The 21,143-nt window shown below is 46.3% G+C and overlaps 1 protein-coding gene across 10 annotated transcripts in view; it reads left to right on the forward strand.

Annotated features, from left to right (window-relative positions):
• The window catches only part of CCDC30 (coiled-coil domain containing 30), a 119,018-nt gene that overhangs the window by 66,661 nt on the left and 31,214 nt on the right, over window positions 1-21,143 (forward strand). For 9 of the 10 annotated variants that reach the window (XR_012897362.1, XM_075906727.1, XM_075906718.1 and 6 more), the window contains 5 exons: window positions 10,167-10,268; window positions 11,230-11,355; window positions 13,356-13,493; window positions 16,448-16,614; window positions 17,599-17,848. Coding sequence is in view for 9 of the 10 variants with exons in the window: in XM_075906727.1 (XP_075762842.1) it covers window positions 10,167-10,268; window positions 11,230-11,355; window positions 13,356-13,493; window positions 16,448-16,614; window positions 17,599-17,848 (783 nt within the window). In the remaining variant the exon portion in view is untranslated. The remainder of the gene's footprint in view (window positions 1-10,166; window positions 10,269-11,229; window positions 11,356-13,355; window positions 13,494-16,447; window positions 16,615-17,598; window positions 17,849-21,143) is intronic. The other variant, XM_075906724.1, reaches the window with a different exon arrangement.

A 21,143-nucleotide genomic window follows, 5' to 3' on the forward strand; every position in this document is an offset into this window, starting at 1 on the left:
CCTGTCTGTGAAGACAGAGACAAAAAAGCATCAACTAGTTCAGCTTTCCCCACATCATCTTTCACTAGGGCTACTGCTACACTGTAGCCTTCTTCCAGAAAAGCTTATGCAAATGAAGCACGGTGTGGAATATCGCCATGCTTCATTTGCATAATTAATTAGCATCCGCTTTTGCTCAAGAGGCTTTTGCGCAAAAAGGAGCTGTGTAGACAGCTCTTTTTTGTGCAAAAACCCCATCTTGCGCAAGAGCCGATCTTCCTAATTTTCTCATACTTCATTTGCATAAGCCATACTTCATTTGCATAAGATTTTCCAGAAGAAGGCTACAGTGTAGCCCTAGCCTAGGTTACCTCCCTCATTCAGTAACCACCTCTTCCCTAATCACCCTCTTATTGCTAACGTGCCTGTAGAAACCCTTCTTGTTCCCCTTCACATACCTTGCCAGCTGCAATTCCAATTGCTCTTTGGCCTTCCTGATTACATCCCTCCATGCCTGATTACATCCCTCCATCCGTATATTTATACTCCTCCCTCATCATCTGTCCACGTTTCCACTTCTTGTCAGCTTCCTTTTTGTGTTTAATCTCGCCAAAGATTTCACTGTTAAGCCAATCTGGTCGCCTGCCATACTTGCTTTTTCTTACTGCTCATCAGGATGGTTTGTTTCTATGCCTTTCATACAGCTTCTTTAAAATACAGGCAGCTCTCCTGGATTCTTTTCCCCTTCATGTTAGCAACCCCTGTGCTGTCTGTCATGGCATTCCCTGACGTTGTGTTTGGTTTGTACAGCCTTCATTTTTCAGGTGTGCAATGCCAAGGGAAACTGTCTCTAGCTTTCCCTTCTGGAATAAGCTCTTGAAACTGCATTGGTTAAATCTAACACAGAGATTCTGGCTAAAGACATTCCAACTACCTTGGCAACAACAAGTCAATGAAGAGTCCCGAGTTCAGATCCAAGAAGAGTTCCACAAGCCTGAGATCTGCCTTGCTGCCAAAGAAGTCAGAGGAAACCTCAGTCTCATGGGATCAAGGGTTGTACCATGAAAAAAGCAGCAGTGATAGTCTGATCACTTGTGTCAATAAGGCCTGGCCATGGGCTTGCTTGGCACATTTAGGTACCTTAGAGTGCAGGTACTACGTCTGACTAGGCTTTCTTCTTTTTCCTCTTCCATTGGTTTGAACAGGGAGCCTGTGGCCCTCCTGAGGCTTCTGAAGCAGCTACTCTTGGTTCCCGTGTCTTGAACCCAAGGGGATTTAGACTCAGACTCATGTTCTCGGCCACATGATACCACCTTGAGTCTCCTTGCATCCTAAGACCTTGACACTGCTGCAGTGTTCCTGTGTTTCTAGGAAGGTTTGATTGTACTTGAATTGTATGTGCACCTATCTCAATCTCCAGGGGCCATGTTTTCAGTTACAGCAAGGCCTCGTCACAGAGCTCTGACCTTAACATAGGAGTGGATGCAACTATAGCCACGCAGGGACGCCATTGCTGTCTCTTATTCTTCCCACTGCCCCCAAGACAAGCTTTGGAGAATAAGTGAATTTTATAGCATAGCTTGGCTCAACCCATGTAGGGACATGAGTTCTAGAGATCAGGATTCCTCTCCAAGAGCACCCTGGCACAGTTCCTCTTGGAGGATGACAGATTGAGCTGCAGCTGTTAGGCTGAGAAGACACGCATCATTTAGAGATTTCTAAGCCAAAAACTCACAAGCACGTGCTCTGGCGAAACTCCAGTTGATACCAGGCTGCCCAGTGTGCTCTGCTAGCAATTTTTGCTTGGGCTGAAGGCGTGGTCCCAGGCAGAATCCATTGTAGTCATTTTGCCTGAAGGGACAGATGGAGTAAGGTGAGATCCTGCATCTGAAGGACACAGAGACAGCCTCCTTACTTAGGGCAGATGGTAAGAAATATTCTTGGCAACTGCTGCAAATAGATTTCCACAAGACCCCCATCTTGCAGAACGTAGAACAGCTGTTGGGATCACCCAGTCCCTCCAAGTTGCTAGAATCATTTTCTGTTCTTTCATCTGATCCGTCCTCCCAGTCGCTAGGCATCATCTCAATTTGAAATGGGCTGCCTCCGTTGAGACACTGGGTAAATGCGCCCACCACTCTGGCTAGGGATGTAAATGTTACCCAGTTACCCAGTAAGCGTTAGCCTTACCAGCATGGTTAACTGGAGGGCCACGTCCCAGGGAGAGCAGAATCCCCGGCTGGCCAGAGCAGCCCCCCGCCTGCAGCGCAGCACGGCAGGACCCTACATGGCACAGTGGGACCCCAGCCATCTGAAACAGCTTCCACCCACTGTGTAGCACAGCGGGACCTTGGCCCTCCAGAGCAGCCCTGCTCATGGAGGGCTGGGCTGGAGGAGTCCTCTGCCAAGGGCAGCTGGCTGGACTCCACCCATGGGAACCTGCCTGAAGCAGCCCCACCACCCTCCACAGTGAACCGGTTAAATGATTACAGTTATATTGTTTAACCAGTTAACTTTTTAGTGGGTATTTACATCTCTAACTCTGGCCTAGGGCAAAGAGGGAGACATACACAACTGGTTATCAAACGCATGAGCCATTTTCTTGCTTCCCTCCCTCCCCCCAGCTGCCTCATATACATGTTGAACTAGAAGAGCATCAGACCAGAACCACCTGACACTATGCAGGAGAAGAGCAATTGCCCAATCCCATTCTTTGCTTCACAAAATGTAAGGTAACAAAATCTGGTACCAAAAGGCTCCTAAGACACATTAATTAGATAACCCTCCGAGACTCCAACTCACGTCATTTCTCACATCTGAGGCACCTTGCTACCTGCTAATCTCCCACTACTGCAGATTGCTGCAGACAGATAATGCACCGGGAAGAGAGGTTTCTTGCTGTTCCTGTTGGGATAGCTCCTTCTATCCCATACGTCTTCCTCTGTTCCTCTTCGTCTTTTCTCATGGGTTCTGATTAAGGAAGGGGGGGGATGATATTCCAACTGCTGAATGAGTAATGACAATGGCAACCCCCCGCCCAAGCAGGAGTGTGTCAGGAAGGGAAGAGAAGCACAGTCCAGGACTTTGGGCGTGAGACGAGGAAGTGAAGTAGTTGGGGTGTCCCGTTAGGCATTTGATATAGAATGCTGGGGCCATGCTCCTTAGCGACCAAACTGTCATGGAACATTCTAGGTACTCCCCGTGTCCCTGGACAGACATGTGACTCTGTGAATAGACACCAGCAAAACCCAATCAAAGGAGAACATGAAGGGTAGGTACGTTATATCACAGAGCGGAGAAGTGGCAGATCGAGCATTAGAAACAAGGTCCTTGAATTTGTAAGTCCGTATCTGACCCACCAGTGCCAGGCAGGCAAGTCATTCAGCCTTTGCATCTTCCTATCTGTAAAATGGCCTAATAATAATGTGTTGCCCTTTTTGTATTCCGGGCGCGCTGGTCGCTTTCAAAACAGGCCCGCTTTATAGGCGGTGTTACCGTGCATGGGTTTGGAACCCTGGGCTTAGTGAGGCACGGCAGGTAAGGACCTGGCTCCATCCCGTCAGGGATCCAGCCTGTGCTCCCAGCTCTGCTGCAAACCTCCTCGGTCTGGTGACAGCTCGGAACCTGGTTTGTCAGGCCTGGATCACTGGTGAATCCAAGCCTTCCCTCCTCTATAACAGAGCTTGGGGCTGTTTCTCAGTGAGCACTAGCAAGGTGCTGAATTTCAATTAACCCCAGACATTCCTGCTGTAGAGCTCTTCCAAACCCAAGCCATTTCCTGGGCTTGTCCTCTTGAACCCAAGACCACCTTTCAGTGGACAGCCACAGGATCAGCATTAGAGGTGCAGTCTCTGAAACATGCATGCAAATGCCCTTGTTTCTCAGGTGGAGTCACCAGAGATCTCATGGCATCACGCTGCAACTCAAATACCTTGTGTTCTGCTCCGGGGTACAGAGAGATCGGTGGCTTATTTTCTTCTGCTGGTGCAGGCAAGCTGTTTCATACCTTTCCCCATTCCCAACAATCTTCTGAACTTTCAAGTAAGACAAAGCCCAGGATCACCGTAGTAATTCCATCCTGGGTCCATCAGGAGCGGTGCCACTAAGACCTGTTGGCTGTGTGTCGATTTATATCCCCAGGGGTCCAAATCCACATCCTTGGATCCAAAATCCTGTCAACCTGACAACTTGGATCTTGGGGTCTTCATTCCTATGACTTGCAATTTTATCCTTTTGAGTCTAGATTGGTTTGTAAGCCTTGAATGTCTTTCCCTGGTATGTGAAAACCCTTTTTAGTAGGAAACAGAACTGGGTGATAACTCTTACTTCTGACCAAGTTACCCTTTATTTTAGTGGAAACTGTGGGTGTGATGGACCAGGCTGGGTCTGGGCACTGCTGAGGGCATCCGCTCACGGCAAGTTGCTCAAAACCAGGGCTGATAAAGTCCGAGACTGGAGCCCTTCCCCAAACAGGTCAGAAACAAGTCACACCGAGCGCTTCAGCTGCCAATCCGGCCAGCAGGAATTCTCATGAGCAAAACCTCTCAGACACCCCAGCTCTCCCTGTGCCACAATCAGCCCCGGGCCTTACACACAGGTGAGGGGTTCTAGAACCCAATCTCACCTACCCCGAATGGGTTCTCCCGGTCCCAAAGAACCAGCCACAAATTCCTGGTCAATTTACACTTTAGATCTTACTCACAAGATCACGCTGGGCCAGTCCTTTAGAATCTAAAATCGAAAGATTTATTATTAAAAGAAAGAAAAGGTTGAGAGTCAGGTTGTTAAGGAGAATACATCACATGCACCAATCACCAAGTTCTTGATGCAGGCTCTCAGCAGAGATGTTACAAACTGCTAGCTTAGAAGTCTCTGGTGTACATCCTATGTCAGGATGGGTCCACAATCCTTCCTGGCTCTTTGTCCCTCGCAAGGTTGCATATGGGATCATGAGCAGAATTGAAGACAAGATGGAGTCCGCCTCAATGCACTTTATATCCATCCCTGGTACCTTCCAAGCTGGAGCGGGTCACATAGTCAAGTGACCCATCCCTGTATCCCCGGCCAGCAGCTACTAGATACTGAGTGGTTTGCAGGGTTCCAGGCTCATTCCTCAGGTGTGTATTGGCCACCTGGAGAGCCATGGTCCTTGGGGCCCTGTTAATTAGCATAGTCATTGACTGAACAACCCTTCTTTACAACAGGCAGCCCAGGCCCATCACTCTGTCCCAGGCAGAGAGGATTCACAGTATAAGCCCAGAGTCCATATTCATAACTCCACATACAGACATCATACAAGGACATGAGTAGCATAGATAGGATTAGTAGAACATAAGCTTTTATTTGATACCTCACAAGGCCCCCTTTGTACAGTCTTTGGGGCAAACACCCCCTGGGATGCAGCAGTGATCTGGCTGCTCCCCCTAAAATATCCAGTAACATGACAGTGGGTATTCACTCTTCTGAAATTCAGGCCATTGATGTGGGGTCCTAATTAGCACTTATGTTTGGACTTTTAGTGCATGTTTGGTAGGCTCCCTTTGCGGAGTAGCCTATTCTGCAGTCAGGCACTGACAAGAGAGCTTGCTATCAACTTTTGCTAGGAGGGTAAAGTCATTCAAATGACAGTTTCTAAAGAGCTTTGGGTTTCCCTCTAAAATAACCTGTAGCTTTTCGAGTGCCCCCCAACCCTTTTCCTGTACCAGCAGAAGGAAGGTAGCATGGTCTGTGTCATAAGCTGTGGAATCACAGACCTCCTTAAACTGTCATTTACAGTGCAACCAGCTCTTGTGATTTTCATCCTGAGCCTCAGAATAGTTGATGTTTTCATAAAGCTCACAATCTGGGAGCCTTGTGATTCTGTGGGTCTCTGCTTTCATTTAAAAAATAATATATTGCTAGTTCTGGTTGCAGAGGAAAACTTGAATGTGTGACCCTGAAAAGCTGAAAACCCAGAAGGCAAAGAAACTTCAAGTTTGGTTTTTTTAATCTCATAATTTTAAGGCAATCTCATAATTTGTGGTGGGCAACAACCAGGTTTGCTGATGGTGGGATGTGGGAGATGGGGAGAAGCTCTTTCCCTTCTGCCCAGGTCCCGTCTCCTTTAATAGATAGCAGATTTAAAATCTGTGGAATTCCTTGCCAAAGGATGTTGTGAAGTCCAGGATTTTAACAGGGTTCAAAAAAGAACTAGATACATTTATAGAGAAGAAGAACTAGATACATCTGAAGAAGTGGATTGTGCCTACGAAAGCTCATGGTACCATCTACGTTTTTGGTAGTCTGTAAGGGTATGTCTAGACTACAGGCTTTTTTTGACAGAAGTTTTGTCAACAGATACTGTCGACGAAGCTTCTGTCGACAAAGAGCGTCTAGACCACATCCAGTTTTGTTGACAAAGCAAGCCACTTTGTCGACATGACAGTGTAGACGCAAAGGACCGTGTAGCTACAATAACGCCTTCTGTTGACAGAACTCTCTCGACAAAGGGCGTTATCCCTCGTAGAATGAGGTTTACAGTCATCGACAAAACTGCTGACAAAACATAACGTCGACAGAACTCAGCAGCAATGTAGATGCAGGTATAGTTTTGTCAACAAAAGCCCACTTTTTGTGGACAAAACCCTGTAGTCTAGACACACCCCAAGGGTATGTCTAGACTACATGGCTCTGTCAACGGAACCATGAAAACTAGTTTACCCGACATAGTCAGTGAAGCGGGGATTTAAATAATCCCCGCTTCATTAAAATGAAAATGGCCACCGTGCTGTGCCGCCAATCAGCTGATCCTGCACAGCACTGCAGTCTAGACGCAGATCGGTCGACAAAGGAAGCCTTTGTCGACCACTCCCTTATGCCTTGTGAAACGAGGCTTCCCTTGTCGACTGATCCTCGTCCAGACTGCCGTGCTGTGCCGGATCAGCTGATTGTCAGCACAGCGTGGTGGCCATTTTTATTTTAATGAAGCAGAGATTATTTAAATCACCATTTCATTGACTATGTTGGGTAAACTAGTTTACATGGCTCCATCGATGGAGCCATGTAGTCTAGATATACCCTAAGATGCTGCAGGACTATTTATTGTTTTTTAAGTTTTTTCATGGAGGATAGGTCCACCAGTACTTATTATCCAGGACTGGCAGGAATGGTGTCCCTAGCCTCTGTTTGTCAGAGGCTGGAAATGGGTGACAGGAGAGGGATCAGTTGATGATTATCTGTTCTGTTCACTCCATCTGAGGCATCTGGCATTGGCTGCTGTCAGAAGACAGGAGACTGAGCTAGATGGACCTTTGGTCTGATCAGATGTGGCCCTTCTTATGTTCAGACATCTAGTTGCAACTGCAAGTAAATCTCTGTCAATTTATTATAGCGTAATCACATAAAACAGTCAATGGGATTTGCAGAGGCTCAATAGCTGGTAGGTTGTGACCCCAATAAAGATGACAGGACAACTGCACATGTGTGAAGAATGCAAGAAGGAAACAAGTTGTAAGACCCTTGAATCCTCAGTAGTGTGAATTTGTACATCTCTTAAAGCCCACATATACTTAAGTACAACCTTGGGGTCGGGGGGGAGGCAAACAAATTCTAAAATTTCAGGGCACCTGTATTGATTTATATCTTAAGTTCAGCTTGTCTCATTTGTATTTAGATAGTGTCTTGCTATGTACAATTGTGTAGATGTAAGATTTGTATGATGACAAAATACTAGAGAATCGGCCTTTGGTATATTGTGTTGAAACAGGCCACGGATCTTATAAAGAGTTCTGGTGGGAAGTGTAGAGCCTGAGGTGGAGCACGCTGTCCTACAGTCTATTTAAGTATAGAAATTGCCTAGATAATGAACACATTCATCTGTAGTGTGAGTCCATTAAAATGTCCTTAGATTTTTTTTGCATATAAACATTTACTTTGTGTTTTCACTTTTGCTTCATGCTAGTTCTGGGAGACAAGGGTGAAAGTCTCAGCTGCCTGGCCATGGGAAAGTCCTTAGAAATGTTTCTATAAGAACAGACACTGATAAGGAGAATTCCATGACTCCCTGCTTCAGCTGATGTGGGGTTCGAACCTGCATCCTTCAAAGCATGAGCCTGACTTCCACAAGTTGGGCAGCTTCAAATTCCCTAAAGCCCTTGACAGTCCCAGCCTATGGGACAGCCCTGAGCTTGCCGTAGACTTGGAGGATCCCTGGAGGATTCCTAAGGTCCTGTCCAGCAGAGCACTTTTTTGTGTTCTTATTGTTCAGCGTATGAGGAATCCTGGGGAGCTCAGTGGAACTATCACATACTCGAAGGGGTGCTGTTGCTGAAATACTTTCTTGGATCAGGTACAGATAGGGTTGCCAACCTTCGGGATTAGCCTGGAGTCTCCAGGAATTACAGATTGAGTTTTAATTAAAGATTATGTCGTGATGAAATCTTCAGGAATACATCCAACCACAAGTGGCAACAAGGATGTTAACAAGCAATTAATTTACTAGTCAAGTAGAGGATGGAATTTCCATCGACTACTCAGCTAGTCAATAGGTACTTCTGTGTTCCGCCAGCTGGGGCTCTTGTACATTTCAAAGCTGGCATGCCGCATGGAGTCCGGGGTCAGCTGGGCACTACCCAACTGATCCTGGGCTCCACCCAGCATTTCAAAGCAGCGGCAAATCACTGAGCCCAGGGTCAGCAGCTGATCCCAGGCTCAGTGTGGCGCAGACGCTTTGAAATGCCATGCAAAGCCTGGGGCTCCCCAGCTGACCCCGGGCTCTGTGTGACATTTCAAGGCAGCTTGGAATCTGAGAAAAGTTATTTATTAGTTCCCTAAATAGAAGAACTAGAGGACACCAAATGAAATTAATGGGTAGCAGGTTTAAAACTAATAAAAGAAAGTTCTTCTTCACACAGCATGTAGTCAACCTGTGGAACTCCTTGCCAGAGGAGGCTGTGAAGACTAGGACTATAATAGAGTTTAAAGAGAAGCTAGATAATTTCATGGAGGTTAGGTCCATAAAAGGCCATTAGCCAGGGGATAAAATGGTGTCCTTGGCCTCTGTTTGTCAGAGGCTGGAGAGAGATGGCAGGAGACAAATCGCTTGATCATTGTCTTCGGTCCAGCCCTCTGGGGCACCTGGTGCTGGCCACTGTCGGCAGACAGGATACTGGGCTAGAAGGACCTTTGGTCTGACCCAGTACGGCCGTTCTTATGTGACATTTCAAGGCAGCTTGGAACCTGGGATCAGCTGGGGACTTCCGTGTGGCGCTGCCGCTTTGAAGTAACCCCCTTTCCCCTCTCTTGGGCTATGTCTAGACTGCAAGCCTCTTTCGAAAAAGAGCGTCTAGACTGCAAGCAGTACTTTCGAAAAAGCAAGCCGCTTTTTCGAAAGAAAGCAGCGAGTGAATCTGGATGCTCTCTTTCTAAAAAGCCCTGTTGGCATTCAAGAACGCCTTTTTTCGAAAGAGCACTTTCAAAAAAAGGCGTTCTTCCTCGTGAATGAGGTTTACCGCCGTCGAAAGAAAAGCCGCGTTCTTTTGATTTAATTTCGAAAGAACGCGGCTGCAGTCTAGACGCAGGTGAAGTTTTTTCGAAAAAAGGCTACTTTTTTCGAAAAAACCCCTGAGTCCGGACACAGCCCTGATGCCTCTATCTGATAGCAGCAGCAATGGGGGGGGAGGGAAGAACTAGTCGACTAGTCCTTAACATCCCTAGGCTAAACGTGAATCTGGGCCAGCATCAGTCTGAATGCCAGCTGTGTGCTTGAGCTTCGTTGGGGCAGGAGAGGGACCAAATTTGGGGGGTGAACAACTTTTCTGTATGGTATAAGTTAGGAAGGCCACTGTACCACCATGATGGGGTCTCATGGGCGCCTCAGTTGCTCCTGTTCAGGGACTGGCAGGATGAAGGCTCACAAAGTACAGTCTCTAGGGGGGATTTAATGTTAAAAAGGTGTCTGGATCTTTCCCAGGTTGTTCCGGAGACCCTTGTTGTGCGGCAGAGTTCTTCCTTATATGGTTTGGTCCTGATCAGCCAATTCACCCTTTTGACCAACATCCATAGACAGTGCTGGAGCTTGCGTGGTCTATGCAGCTCCCCGTATTTCCCCTCAGCCTCTCTGATTTTAAAGCTGATGTGTCTGTGATGCATGGTTTCATGATTCAAATGAGGAGCATGTGATTTTAAACTGGGTATTTATTTGTGTCAAGATCACAAGCGTGGAGACGGAGCTACTCAAAGCCCAGATGAATACAACTGAAGCCAGCATGAAAGATCAAGAAACGACTAAAAAAGTCCAAGATTTCCAAGCGGTAAGAGAACTTTGCTGAGGAACAAACAGTTCTGGTTAAACATTTGAGTAGGGGAGTATTTGCTATTCCATGCAATTGTCTCGCTTCCATAATCATAGAACCATAGAGCTGGAAGAGACCTCAGGAGTCATCAAGTCCAGCCCCCTGCCCAAGGCAGGACCAATCCCAACGAAATCAACCCAGCCAGGGCTTTGTCAAGCCAAGACTTAAAAACCTCTAGGCTAAACCCTCCTGAGTTTCTGCTTTGGAGTCTCTTCCATGGAACAGACATGCGCAATCACTCGAAGAAGAAGAAATGGTTACTCACCTTTTGTAACTGTTGTTCTTCGAGATGTGTTGCTCATGTCCATTCCAAATCCCGCCCACCTCCCCTTCATTGGAATAGTCCAGTAAGAAGGAACCAAGAAGGTCCAGCAGGGGTCCATATGCACTGATATACCGGCGCCACACCAGGGGGCTCCTCGGCTGCCCAACGGGTACTGCTAAGGGAAAAACTTCCAACAACACGTGCACGTTGCACACAAACCCCTACGTGGAATGGACGTGAACAACGCATCTTGAAGAACAACAGTTAGGAAAATTGAGTAACCATTTTTTATTGCAGCAGTACGTTGGTTCATGGGCATGGGAAGAGGGATAATTCTCTTCTGACATCTCTCACCAAGTCACCTCCTTCGTTATTGTGTTAAAACTCCTTGCACTTCTAATATTTTCAGCCTGGTCTGTATATTGCCTGCTCTCATTCTGACATGCTGAGCTAGTATTGAACAAGGTGAGATAGGGCTCTCGGTAGGGATTTCCAAACCTGCCGAGGGAATTTGGATGTCTGGGTTGCTGTGGCAATTGGGAATCCAAATCCTGCCACCAGCATGGAGAATCCCATTCCTTGTCATTCCAGTGCATGTCCCTAGCAAGACTGTGGATATGACTCATAAAAGATGCTGTTGCTGAACAATTGCAGATGCTGAAAAGCCACCAAGAGAAGGTTGAAGTTCTTGAAAGTAAATTATCAGAGGAGAGAGACTGGAGAAAACAACTTGCGTCTGACCTTGAAAAGACACAGAAAGCTCTGAAAGCTGAAAAAAAGGTATTGAATGGCCAGATGTGTATTGTGTTGTGAAGCTCTTCTCTTGGACTCGTCTGCGCATTTCATAATTTTTATTTTTATTTTATTCTTAAATTTAATTCTTTGAATAGTGAGTTCAAAGATACCTAATCTCTTGTGACCAGAGGAATTATCCCCATGGTAATTTTTAAAAATATGTATTATATCTCGGTTTTTCATTTCTACTGGTCTTTCATTTCGTTTTCACATCTGCACCTTACCTTGATATTGGGGCATGAACAAAATTAATTCCCTCTCATTTTTTTCATCCATGTGCAGAACACTGGCTGGCAGTCTCCTGGAATTGGGCTTTATTTCCTGGAGGTTCCTGCAGCCAAATTAGAAAGTTGTCTGATGTGATTGCAGAGCCATTGGCCATTATCCTTGAAAACTCTTGGTGAAAGCTCTTGGGGGAGGTCCCAGATGACTAGAAACAGGCAAATGTAATGTCCATCTTTACAAAAGCAAAGAAGGACGATCCAGGGAAATACAGACTGGTCAGCCTTACCTCAGTCCCTGGAAAAATCATGGAGCAGGTCCTCAAGGAATCCATTTGGAAACACTTGGTGGAGAGGAAAATGACAGGGAATAGTCAACATGGATTCACCACGGGCAAGTCATGCCTGACCAACATAATCGCTTTCTGTGATGAGATAACTAGGTGGTGGATGTGATATACCTTGGCTTTAGCAAAGCTTTTGATATGGTGTCCCACAGAATTCTTGCCAGCAAGTTAAAGAAGTATGGATGAAAGAGAGCTGGGTAGATCATCAGTTGCAATAGGCAGTGATCAATGGCTCAGTGTCTAGTTGGCAGCTGTTATCAAGAGGAGTACACCAGGGATCAGTCTTGGGTCCGGTTTCATTCAACATCTTCAGTATTGATCTGGATGAGGGGATGGATTGCACCCTCAGCAAGTTTGCAGATGACACTAAGTGTGGGGGAGAGGTAGATACACTGGTGGGTAGGGATTGGGACAAGACCTAGACAAATTGGAGGACTGAGCCAAAAGAAATCTGATGGGGTTCAACAAGATCAAATTAGAGTTCTACACTTAGGATGGAAAAATCCCATGGGAAAAATCCCATGTTACAGGCTGGGGACTGACTGGTTAAGTGGCAGTTCTGCAGAAAAAGACCTAGTAATTACAGTAGGACCAACCCCAACTGGGTTGGATACGAGTCAACAGTGTACCCTTGTTGCCAGGAAAGCTAATGGCATATTGGGATGCATTAGTAGGAGCATTGCCAGCAGATCAAGGGAAATGATTATTCCCCTTTATTCAGCACTGGTGAGGCCACATCTGGAGTATTGTGTCCAGTTTTGGGTCCCCCACTACAGAAGGGATGTAGACAATTGGAGAAAGTCCAATGAAGTGCTGGAGCACATGACTTATGAGCAGGAGTGAAGGAACTGGGCTTTGTTTAGGCTGCAGAGGAGAAGACAAAGGGAGGATTTGATAGCAGCCTTCCAGTAACTGAAGGGAGAGAGGCTGTTCTCAGTGTGCCAGATGGCAGAACTAGGAGCAATGGTCCCAAGTTACAGTGAGAGAGGTCTAGGTTGGATATTAGGAAAAACTTTCACTAGGACGGTGGTGAAGTACTGGAATAGGTTCCCTAATGAGGAGGCAGAATCTCCATCCTTTGAGGTTTTTAAGGTCAGGATCGGTGGAGCCCTGGATGGAATGATTTAATTGGGGTTGGTCCTGCTTTGAGATGACCTCCTAAGGTCTCATTCTATGTTTCCATGGACTCTGCTAGAAACTCTTCCCTAGGTGATGCTTCTATGTTAATAAAGTAAGTAAATGATATTTGGGTTGATAACGAACAACATACAAAGTCCTGTTCACTATCTTTGGACCTTTATTTTTCCTTAAACACTCGAGATTATTAAATATATAAACAGAGAAATCACTCTAATTAGATCTGTGCTTGTAATTAGGGATATATTTCTTTGATTAACTTCTTTTTCTTTTTAACTAGGAGTTACATAATTCAAAGTCAGAGCTCATGAGTCTTTATAATGAGCTCCAGGATCTCCGAGGTGTGGCAGAAGAAAGAGATTTCCTTAATGTAACCCATGAGAAACTACAGCACGAAAATACTTTATTGGAAACAAAGGTGAGGATTTAGTGAGATAAGCAGTCTTTCAGTGTTCCATTGTCTGACACAAAATCTGACAATTTTCACTTCTCAAAAAGGGACAGAACATTACACAGGGAACAGGGTAAAGCCAGAGGGCTACAGGAGAATGTTAGAAGGTAAATATATTAGCCCTAGATTAAATAGGTCTCTATTCCCATGGTAAACTAACAAAGGCTAATCTAGAGCCAGCAGGAACCTGCTAGAATCAGTCAGGGTAATCAAGCCAATTAAAACACCTGGAGCAATTTAGGAGGTTTCCAGAGACAAGTGTGTCAGACTAATCAGAACTAGGGATGTTAAATATCGGTTAATTGAATTGTTGAGTAACTTCATGAATTATCAGTTAGTCAACTATTCTATAGTCTGTGGGGTCGGGGCCGGCAGCAGCGCAGGGGTGTCAGGAGGGAGCTGGTCTGAGAGGGGAGCCAGTTTCAAAACCAGCTCCTCTTGTGGACTGACTGCTTGTTGCCTTGTGCTGCTGCCTCTGATAAAGAGGCAGAAGGGCGGGGTGGCCACAGCCCCTGTCTGGGGGGGGGGGGGGGGCGGGTCTGAGCTCCTGGACCCAGCACAAACTGGAACTGAGCCGGGCTGCCTGCCCACCTGGCTCCTAATACACTTTAAATGCAGAGCCGCAGCGAGGTAGGTCCCAGACCTGGCCAGCCTGCTACAAAATGTACTGGCAGGGGGGATGCGTGTAGTCTATAGCATTAACCTATCAGCTTTTGCTTATTGGTTAATCGACTATTACATCCCTATCAGAACACCTGGAGGCCAATTAAGAATCAGTTGAGACGGGTTTAAAAAAGCTCCCCTTGTGTTAGCTCAGTGCAAGCAAGGAGCTGAGGAGAGAAGGCGCTGTGGAGGGGCCTTGAGGAGCAAACACAAACAGGCACCAGAAGGCACAGCCTGTGGCAGGGAAGGTGCTGGGAAAAGCTGTGGGGAAGCGGCCCAGGAATTCGCGGCTGTCATGCAGCTGATATCAGAGACATTACAGGCAGCTGCTATTGCAAGGTCCCTGGGCTGGAACCCAATGTAGAGGATAGGCCCAGGTTCTCTCCTTCTCACCACACACATGCCAGTTCCCCATTTGAGTACCAGAAAAGGACCAGCAGTGGCAAAGGGGTCTGTCCTGCCCTGTACCACTTGGAGGAGGCAACAGAGACTGCATAGAACTTGGTCTCCCCTCTCTCTCATGCTGGCCCATGATGAGAGTGGCTCACGCAGGAAACTGTTGCTTTAGAGAAAGTGTCTAAACTGCAGGCTGCTGTGAGCCTCTGAGGCAGGCAATCCCCCTGACAGTGCAGGACTCCCCAGAGCGGAGGAGGCACTTTGGCATGATAGATAATACGGATATTCTGTTCCTGGAACTAATGCCAGCACATTTGGGAAGTGAAATTACATTTCATGCTTCAGGGTTTACACCGGTCTTTAACTAGGTGTTTTACACTTTCCTATGAAGCAACTGAGCCAGGCCCTGTGAAAGACAGGATACTGGGCTAGATAGACCATGGGCTTAATCCAGACTGGCAGTTCCTGTGTCCTTAAGCACTCTTTATGTTCTCTAGCTGAGTCCTTCAACTGCAACTCCTTCCCCAGTACTAGCTTTGCACCTTCTTCCATGGTTTCAAGTGCTGGGTTTGTCATTGCCCAGTGTAATTTCATTAATTCACAGTAGAACTCTAAAGTTCCTGTCTCGGTGAGACCTTCCTAATGAACTAAATTTCAATGTTACCATCATTCATTGACTTTCCACGGGGAAATTTAAGCTAAACATTTTGCAACAGGACCAATTGACCCAAATTTGAAACGTTTCAATTTGCCAAACTGAATCAAAATGTTTTGTTTCAAATTGGTTCAATACTGACCTGTGTTCTCTTGTGCTGCTGCAGTGCTTTGTGGGAGTTGTAGTTTGCATGCCTCAGTCCCACGTTCTTCTCGGTGGACTGGGTTCCCTGGCTGGACTACATCTTCTAGCAAGCACCATGGCTATAAGATGTCTGCTGTGGTGCACCAGTGTGTACATAGCCTGGATTTGTGAATGCTCTAGGAATGCTGGGATGTCTATCTCTTTTCCCTGTGCATTTGGGGTGACTGGTAGTTGGGGAAGATGTGACAGTCACACTCAGGGGATTGTCTAGGAAGACAACAGTATGATGCTGTTGTGTGTTGCATTCTGTTAGGGTATGTCTACACTTGCCCCCAGTTCGAACTAGAGAGGCAAATGAAGCATACCGAAGTTACTAATGAAGCACGGGATTTAAATATCCCACGCTTCATTAGCATATTCGCGGCCAGTCGCCCGAATTAACTCGCCGTGTGTAGATGTGGTAGTCCGATCCAAAACCCTTTCCTCGAATTAACTGTTACTTCAAGGAGTAACAGTTAATTCGAGGGAAGGGTTTTGGATTGGACTACCGCATCTACACGTGGCGAGTTAATTCGGGCGACCGGCATTTTAAAATGGCTACCAGCTGCGAATATGTTAATCAAGCGTGGGATATTTAAATCCCACGCTTCATTAGCAACTTCAGTATGCTTCATTTGCCTCCCTAGTTCGAACTAGGGGGCAAGTGTAGACATACCCTTAGTGTGTGGCTCAGCAGACATTTTATGACTTGACTGGGTAGTTTGTATTTTAAATTTGTAATATAGCTAGAGCTGTAGATGAGCAATAGGGAGACAAACCTAAATAGACAAATGTGATTTTTATGGCAGAGCTTTTCCTTGTATATGTACAAACTGACTCACTGATTTCCCATGCACTGTATTGCAAATAGTAAAGAAATATGGGACGTTAAGGTTTATATTGCAGATTTACAAGCTTTCTTTAGCTGGAGTCACTAGATGGTGTTATAGTCCATAAAAGATTTGCATGACACTACTGAAAATCAGTAGTCTGAGTCATGACACTTTCAATTCTGGCTTTACAGGTCTCAGAGCTCTCAAAAGAATGTGAACAGTTAAGCCAGCTTGTAGTGCAACAGAGCACAGATGACGTCTTTACTACAAGTGAAAGGACATATAGAGAGCTTATGACTAAAGCAAAAATATTGGAAGAACAGATTCAAAGCCTGGGCGGGGAGAGAGAGCAATTATGGTAAACCTTAAGAGCACCCACTGTGTTTTCGGCATTTTATCTTCTTCAGTGACTAAGCTAGAAATGTTCTTGTAATGTGAATGAATGAGAAGTGGTCAGATCCTTTCTTTCTCCTATTCCAGTTGTCTTGACTCGAGCTCAGAAAAGCCTGCAGTGCTTCTCTGTCATGCTTGTGTAAATTTGGAGTAACTGATTTCAGCGTAGTTACTCCAGATTCATACCTGTGTAAATGAAATATTGCTCTGGCCTTTTCAGAACACTTTGATTTTAGTTCCCTTCTCAGCTCAGGCAAGTTTGCTTCAAAATTGGCTGTAACTCACACCTTTGGTAATAGGTACAAGTGCTGCATGTGGACCCTCTGAGCCAGAAATAAGGCTACGTCTACGCTGCAGGTATTTGTTGGCAGAGAGTATGCTAATGAAGCGCTCATTAGCATTTGTCGTGCTGTCATTTGCATATCTCTACCGATGCTTTTCGCGCAAGAGGTTTTTGCACAAAAACAAGCAGTGCAGACAGGTCCGTTTTGCGCAAAAAAAAAAACCTTTAGCGCAAGATCCTTATACTTCCTTTTTTGAGGTTAAATTCATGGCTTCTTTTTTTTTAGTGTGAGAATATTACTGTATTTTAAAGGGTTTTTTTTAATTGATGTTTGTTTCTTGTCAAGTTCTCTGAAGATCTGTGGACTGGCCGTGAATTTTTTATGTCACTAGAGACTTTTTTATTGCTTTTTGTCCAAAATATCCTGAAATGTTATCACTACATTTTGTGTACTATATCTAGCTATCTTTCTATATATAGATACATACAAGTAAATATATAATATGTGGTTCTTCGTGCTCTATCCACCACTATTTTGGCTCTTTGTCTCTAACGGGTTGGCCACCCCTGCTGTAGAGGAGGGAATTTCATGCATCATGAGTAATCCATCATGAGGGATTCTGCCCTCTCCCTTCTTTCTCCTGATTTCACTGTCTTTATCTCAAGTACCGAATTATTAGAGAGCAACAAGAAAACGGAGGAGTTAGAAAAGCAGGTGAAGGGGAGCAATGAAGAAAAACAACTGTTGATTGAAGAAAACGCCCAGCTAAGACAAGACATCCTGGCTACAAGGGAGCAATTTCACAGCAAGATAAAAGAGGCTGTAACCATTAAATCAGAGATGAGTCAAGAGAACCAGCCTCTCCAACCCCCGAGCTCTGAACGTAACACAGCATTAAACATGACCACTAAGCAGGTATGGAAGCCTCTTACAGTAAGTGCCAGTCCTCCATTTTGAGGGGCTTAACCAGTGTAGGGATACAAGTTGGATTAAAAAGTGGGCTTGAACAGTTTTTATCCGCCAACAAGCCACTGCAACATCACTGCGTGTGGAGGAGAACTGATTAATCACTTGGTTTTATATAGATAGAGAGACATTTTACCCAGGTAAACTAATCAGTTTCACTTTCCCATCTTCCTATATGAAGCAGTGTAGACTAATAGATTTTAAGGCTAGACAGAGCCATTATGCTCATGTGATCTGGCCTCCCACTTAAAGCAGGCCATAGATACTAATTTCTACACCATTGGTCACCACCCGATTGAGAGCGATTGACTGGTCGATCGCGGCGCCCCTAGGGTTCGATCGCGATGAACAGCTGGCTGAGTGGCTGCCCCTCTTTGATCCAGCCCAGCTGGAGCACGGTCCAGCCTCGGAAGGCTGCGGCCCACAAGGCTGTGCTGTGCTGCAGCTGGGCTGGATCAAAGAGGGGCAGCTGCCCGGGCGGCTGCCCCTCTTTATTAACTTGCCGGCTGGGGGGAGGGAGGTGAAGAGGTGATCATGCAAACACACACATGCATCCCCACTCTTGCCTCCTGCTCTGGGAGGGGCTGGACAGCTGGCACATGTGGTACACTGGGGCAGGGCTATGCCATGCTGTTCCCCGCGGCCTGTGTGCAGGGTCGGAGAGCCATCTTCCCCAGCGCCCCGCTGTGCCTGGCCTCACTGAAGCTGGCCCTGGTTCTCTGTCTGGCCCAGGAGCCACTGCCTGCAGGCAAAGGGCTGGGCCAGGCAGGGAAGAGATTCTGCCCTCTCCCTCTCCTCACCCCAGCGCTGCTGTCCTGCTGGTGAGTGTGCTGGGGGCACGGGGATGTGGGGGTGGGGAGGGGTGAAGGAGGATGAGGGGGCAGGGGTTGCACTTAGGGTCATGGGGCAATGCAGAGGATCAGATTGGGGGGAGACATGGGGCTGAGGGGAGTGAGGCTGGAGCAGAGGGAAGATGTGAGAGGGGGATACAGTTTTACTTTGCAGAAGCTGCACTTTCCTTTACTCCCCATTTCTTTGCCTCCCTCCCCAACTAGCTGTTTGGCTGCATTCTCGCCTCTCACCTTTTCTGCATTACTGCCCCAACCCCCTCCTGCACTCAAACTCCCTCTCGTACCCTGTCACGGCTCAGTCTCCCAACCTGACACTCTGCGTGCGGATATGGGGGGGGGGGCGGCTAGCAGAATAAACTCTGTAAAACCTGACTCTGGCACTTAGAAGACAAGTCTCAGTCTCCCTGAGATCCAAGAAAAAAAGATAAATAAAAATTCACTGCCGCAACCCAAGCATACTTAAAATAAACCCTCTTCTAGGGAAAAGCTCACTTGGGAATCTCCTCCCTAAAGCATAGCCCCCTCTGCGCGCACGCGCGCGCACACACACACACACACACACACACACACACACCTCCATTTTGCTTGGAGTTGGGAAAACAAACAGAGGGAATCCAGAGAGAACAAAGGACTCTTCCCCAGGTAACTAGGCATGTAACCCTAAGGACACAACGATCAACCAATACTGGTTAATCAAAAGGAAAACTCTTTTATTATCAAAACTACAGTTGCAAGCATGGTAAATTGACGAGGTTTTAAATAGCCATGAAGTGACAGACTCAGGGAAAGTCCTCTTAATTACAAAAGAGAAAAAACCATTAGCCAGCTCAGACATGATTTCCAAACCCCCAAACAAGGAAAACAATAAACCCTGATGGACTATCTAAACTTTTTCCTACTTGTGCAATTCAAGAAATCTGTTCTTGGGGAGAGAGAAAGCATCTCCCATCTCCCTCAATACCTGGGAGAAACTGCTCTGATCTCAAAGGACAGAGAGAAAAACCCTCTTTCCCAGTTTGAAATTCCTATCTGCATTTTTATTGGCTGAGTGCCCCAGCCCTACTGGCCGACACGTTTGCTAGGTACCTGAGTTAACCCCTTAGTCACCGGGTGCTGGTCAGCACTCCCCCTGTTCATGACATACCCACACCATCTCCTGCTGCTAAACTCCCTTCCAGACCCTGCACCCCACCTCCCACCCAGATCCTGCATCCCTATCCCACTCGCTGGCAGCCCTGTCCCGCACATTGAGCCCCTCCTTTTTGTTCCCACCCCAGAGCCTAACGGGGTCCACAAAATCCTCTAACTCTGGAACCCCAGAAGAGTAAACCCTGAATCTCAGTCCTCCCTGCCCCTTCCCCTCACCCTGTGGGGGCTGGAGTGTCTCAGTTGGGGACCACATGAGTGAGGGTTGGCTCAGGTGTAATTGTGTAATTAATGGCGAGTTTCCATTAGCAATGGGTAATCTGCAGAAGGGTTTGGAGAAGGCGGGGCCCTAAGAAAAGGGCAGGGTCTCAGGGAAGGGATGGGGTAGATCCTGGCTTGCCCTGACATTTAAGAAGTGATCTTGGGTGTAAAAAGGTTGGAAACCCCTGTTCTACACCAAGCCATAATACCAGCTTGAGTTAGAGCTTATGTAGAAAGAAAACCATCATGCTTTAATCACTTCAGCTAATGGAGAAGCTACTGCATCCCTACGTACTTTGTTCCAATGGTGGCTAAGCCTTATTATTGAAAGTCTGTGTCCTTTCTTTAGTCTAAATGTGTCTCTTTCCAGCTTCCAACCAGTTAGCATTTTTATGGTAGATTAAAGAGCCATTTACTATTAGAAATCTCTTCCTCTTGTAGGTGCTTGTAGATAGTGATCAAGTCCTTGCTTAACCCTCTCTTGGATAAATTCACAACTACAAAATCAATCTTCTTTAGTTTATCACCATTAAAGTGGGTTTTTCAGACCTCACATTATTCTTGTAGCTGGTCTGTACCTTTGAAAAGACTTCAGAGAAGACTTTTGAAAGTGGGGACCCAGAATGGGACACAGTGTACAGTGATAGCCTCACTAATACATTACACAGAATTAATGCCCCTCTCCTACTTGATATTCCCCTCCGTATGCATCAGAGGACTGTGTTCACCCCTTCAGCTACAGCATCACACAGTGGAAGCTCAAGTTCAGTTGGGTTTTGCTATGGCGTCAGAGTCACTGCTTTCCAGGCTACCGTCTTATTTAAAGTGTGAGCTAGATTCCTTGTTCTTTAATGTTGCATTAGACTGTATTCAAATGCATGTTGTTCAGATGAGTCTATTTCACCAAGCAGTCCAGGTCTGTCAGTATAATTGATCTGTCCCCATCTGCAAAGTTTGTCAGCACTGAAATTGTATCTTCTTCAAAA

Source organism: Pelodiscus sinensis, chromosome 23 (genome assembly GCF_049634645.1).
Source record: "Pelodiscus sinensis isolate JC-2024 chromosome 23, ASM4963464v1, whole genome shotgun sequence".
Classification (NCBI taxonomy): domain Eukaryota; kingdom Metazoa; phylum Chordata; order Testudines; family Trionychidae; genus Pelodiscus; species Pelodiscus sinensis.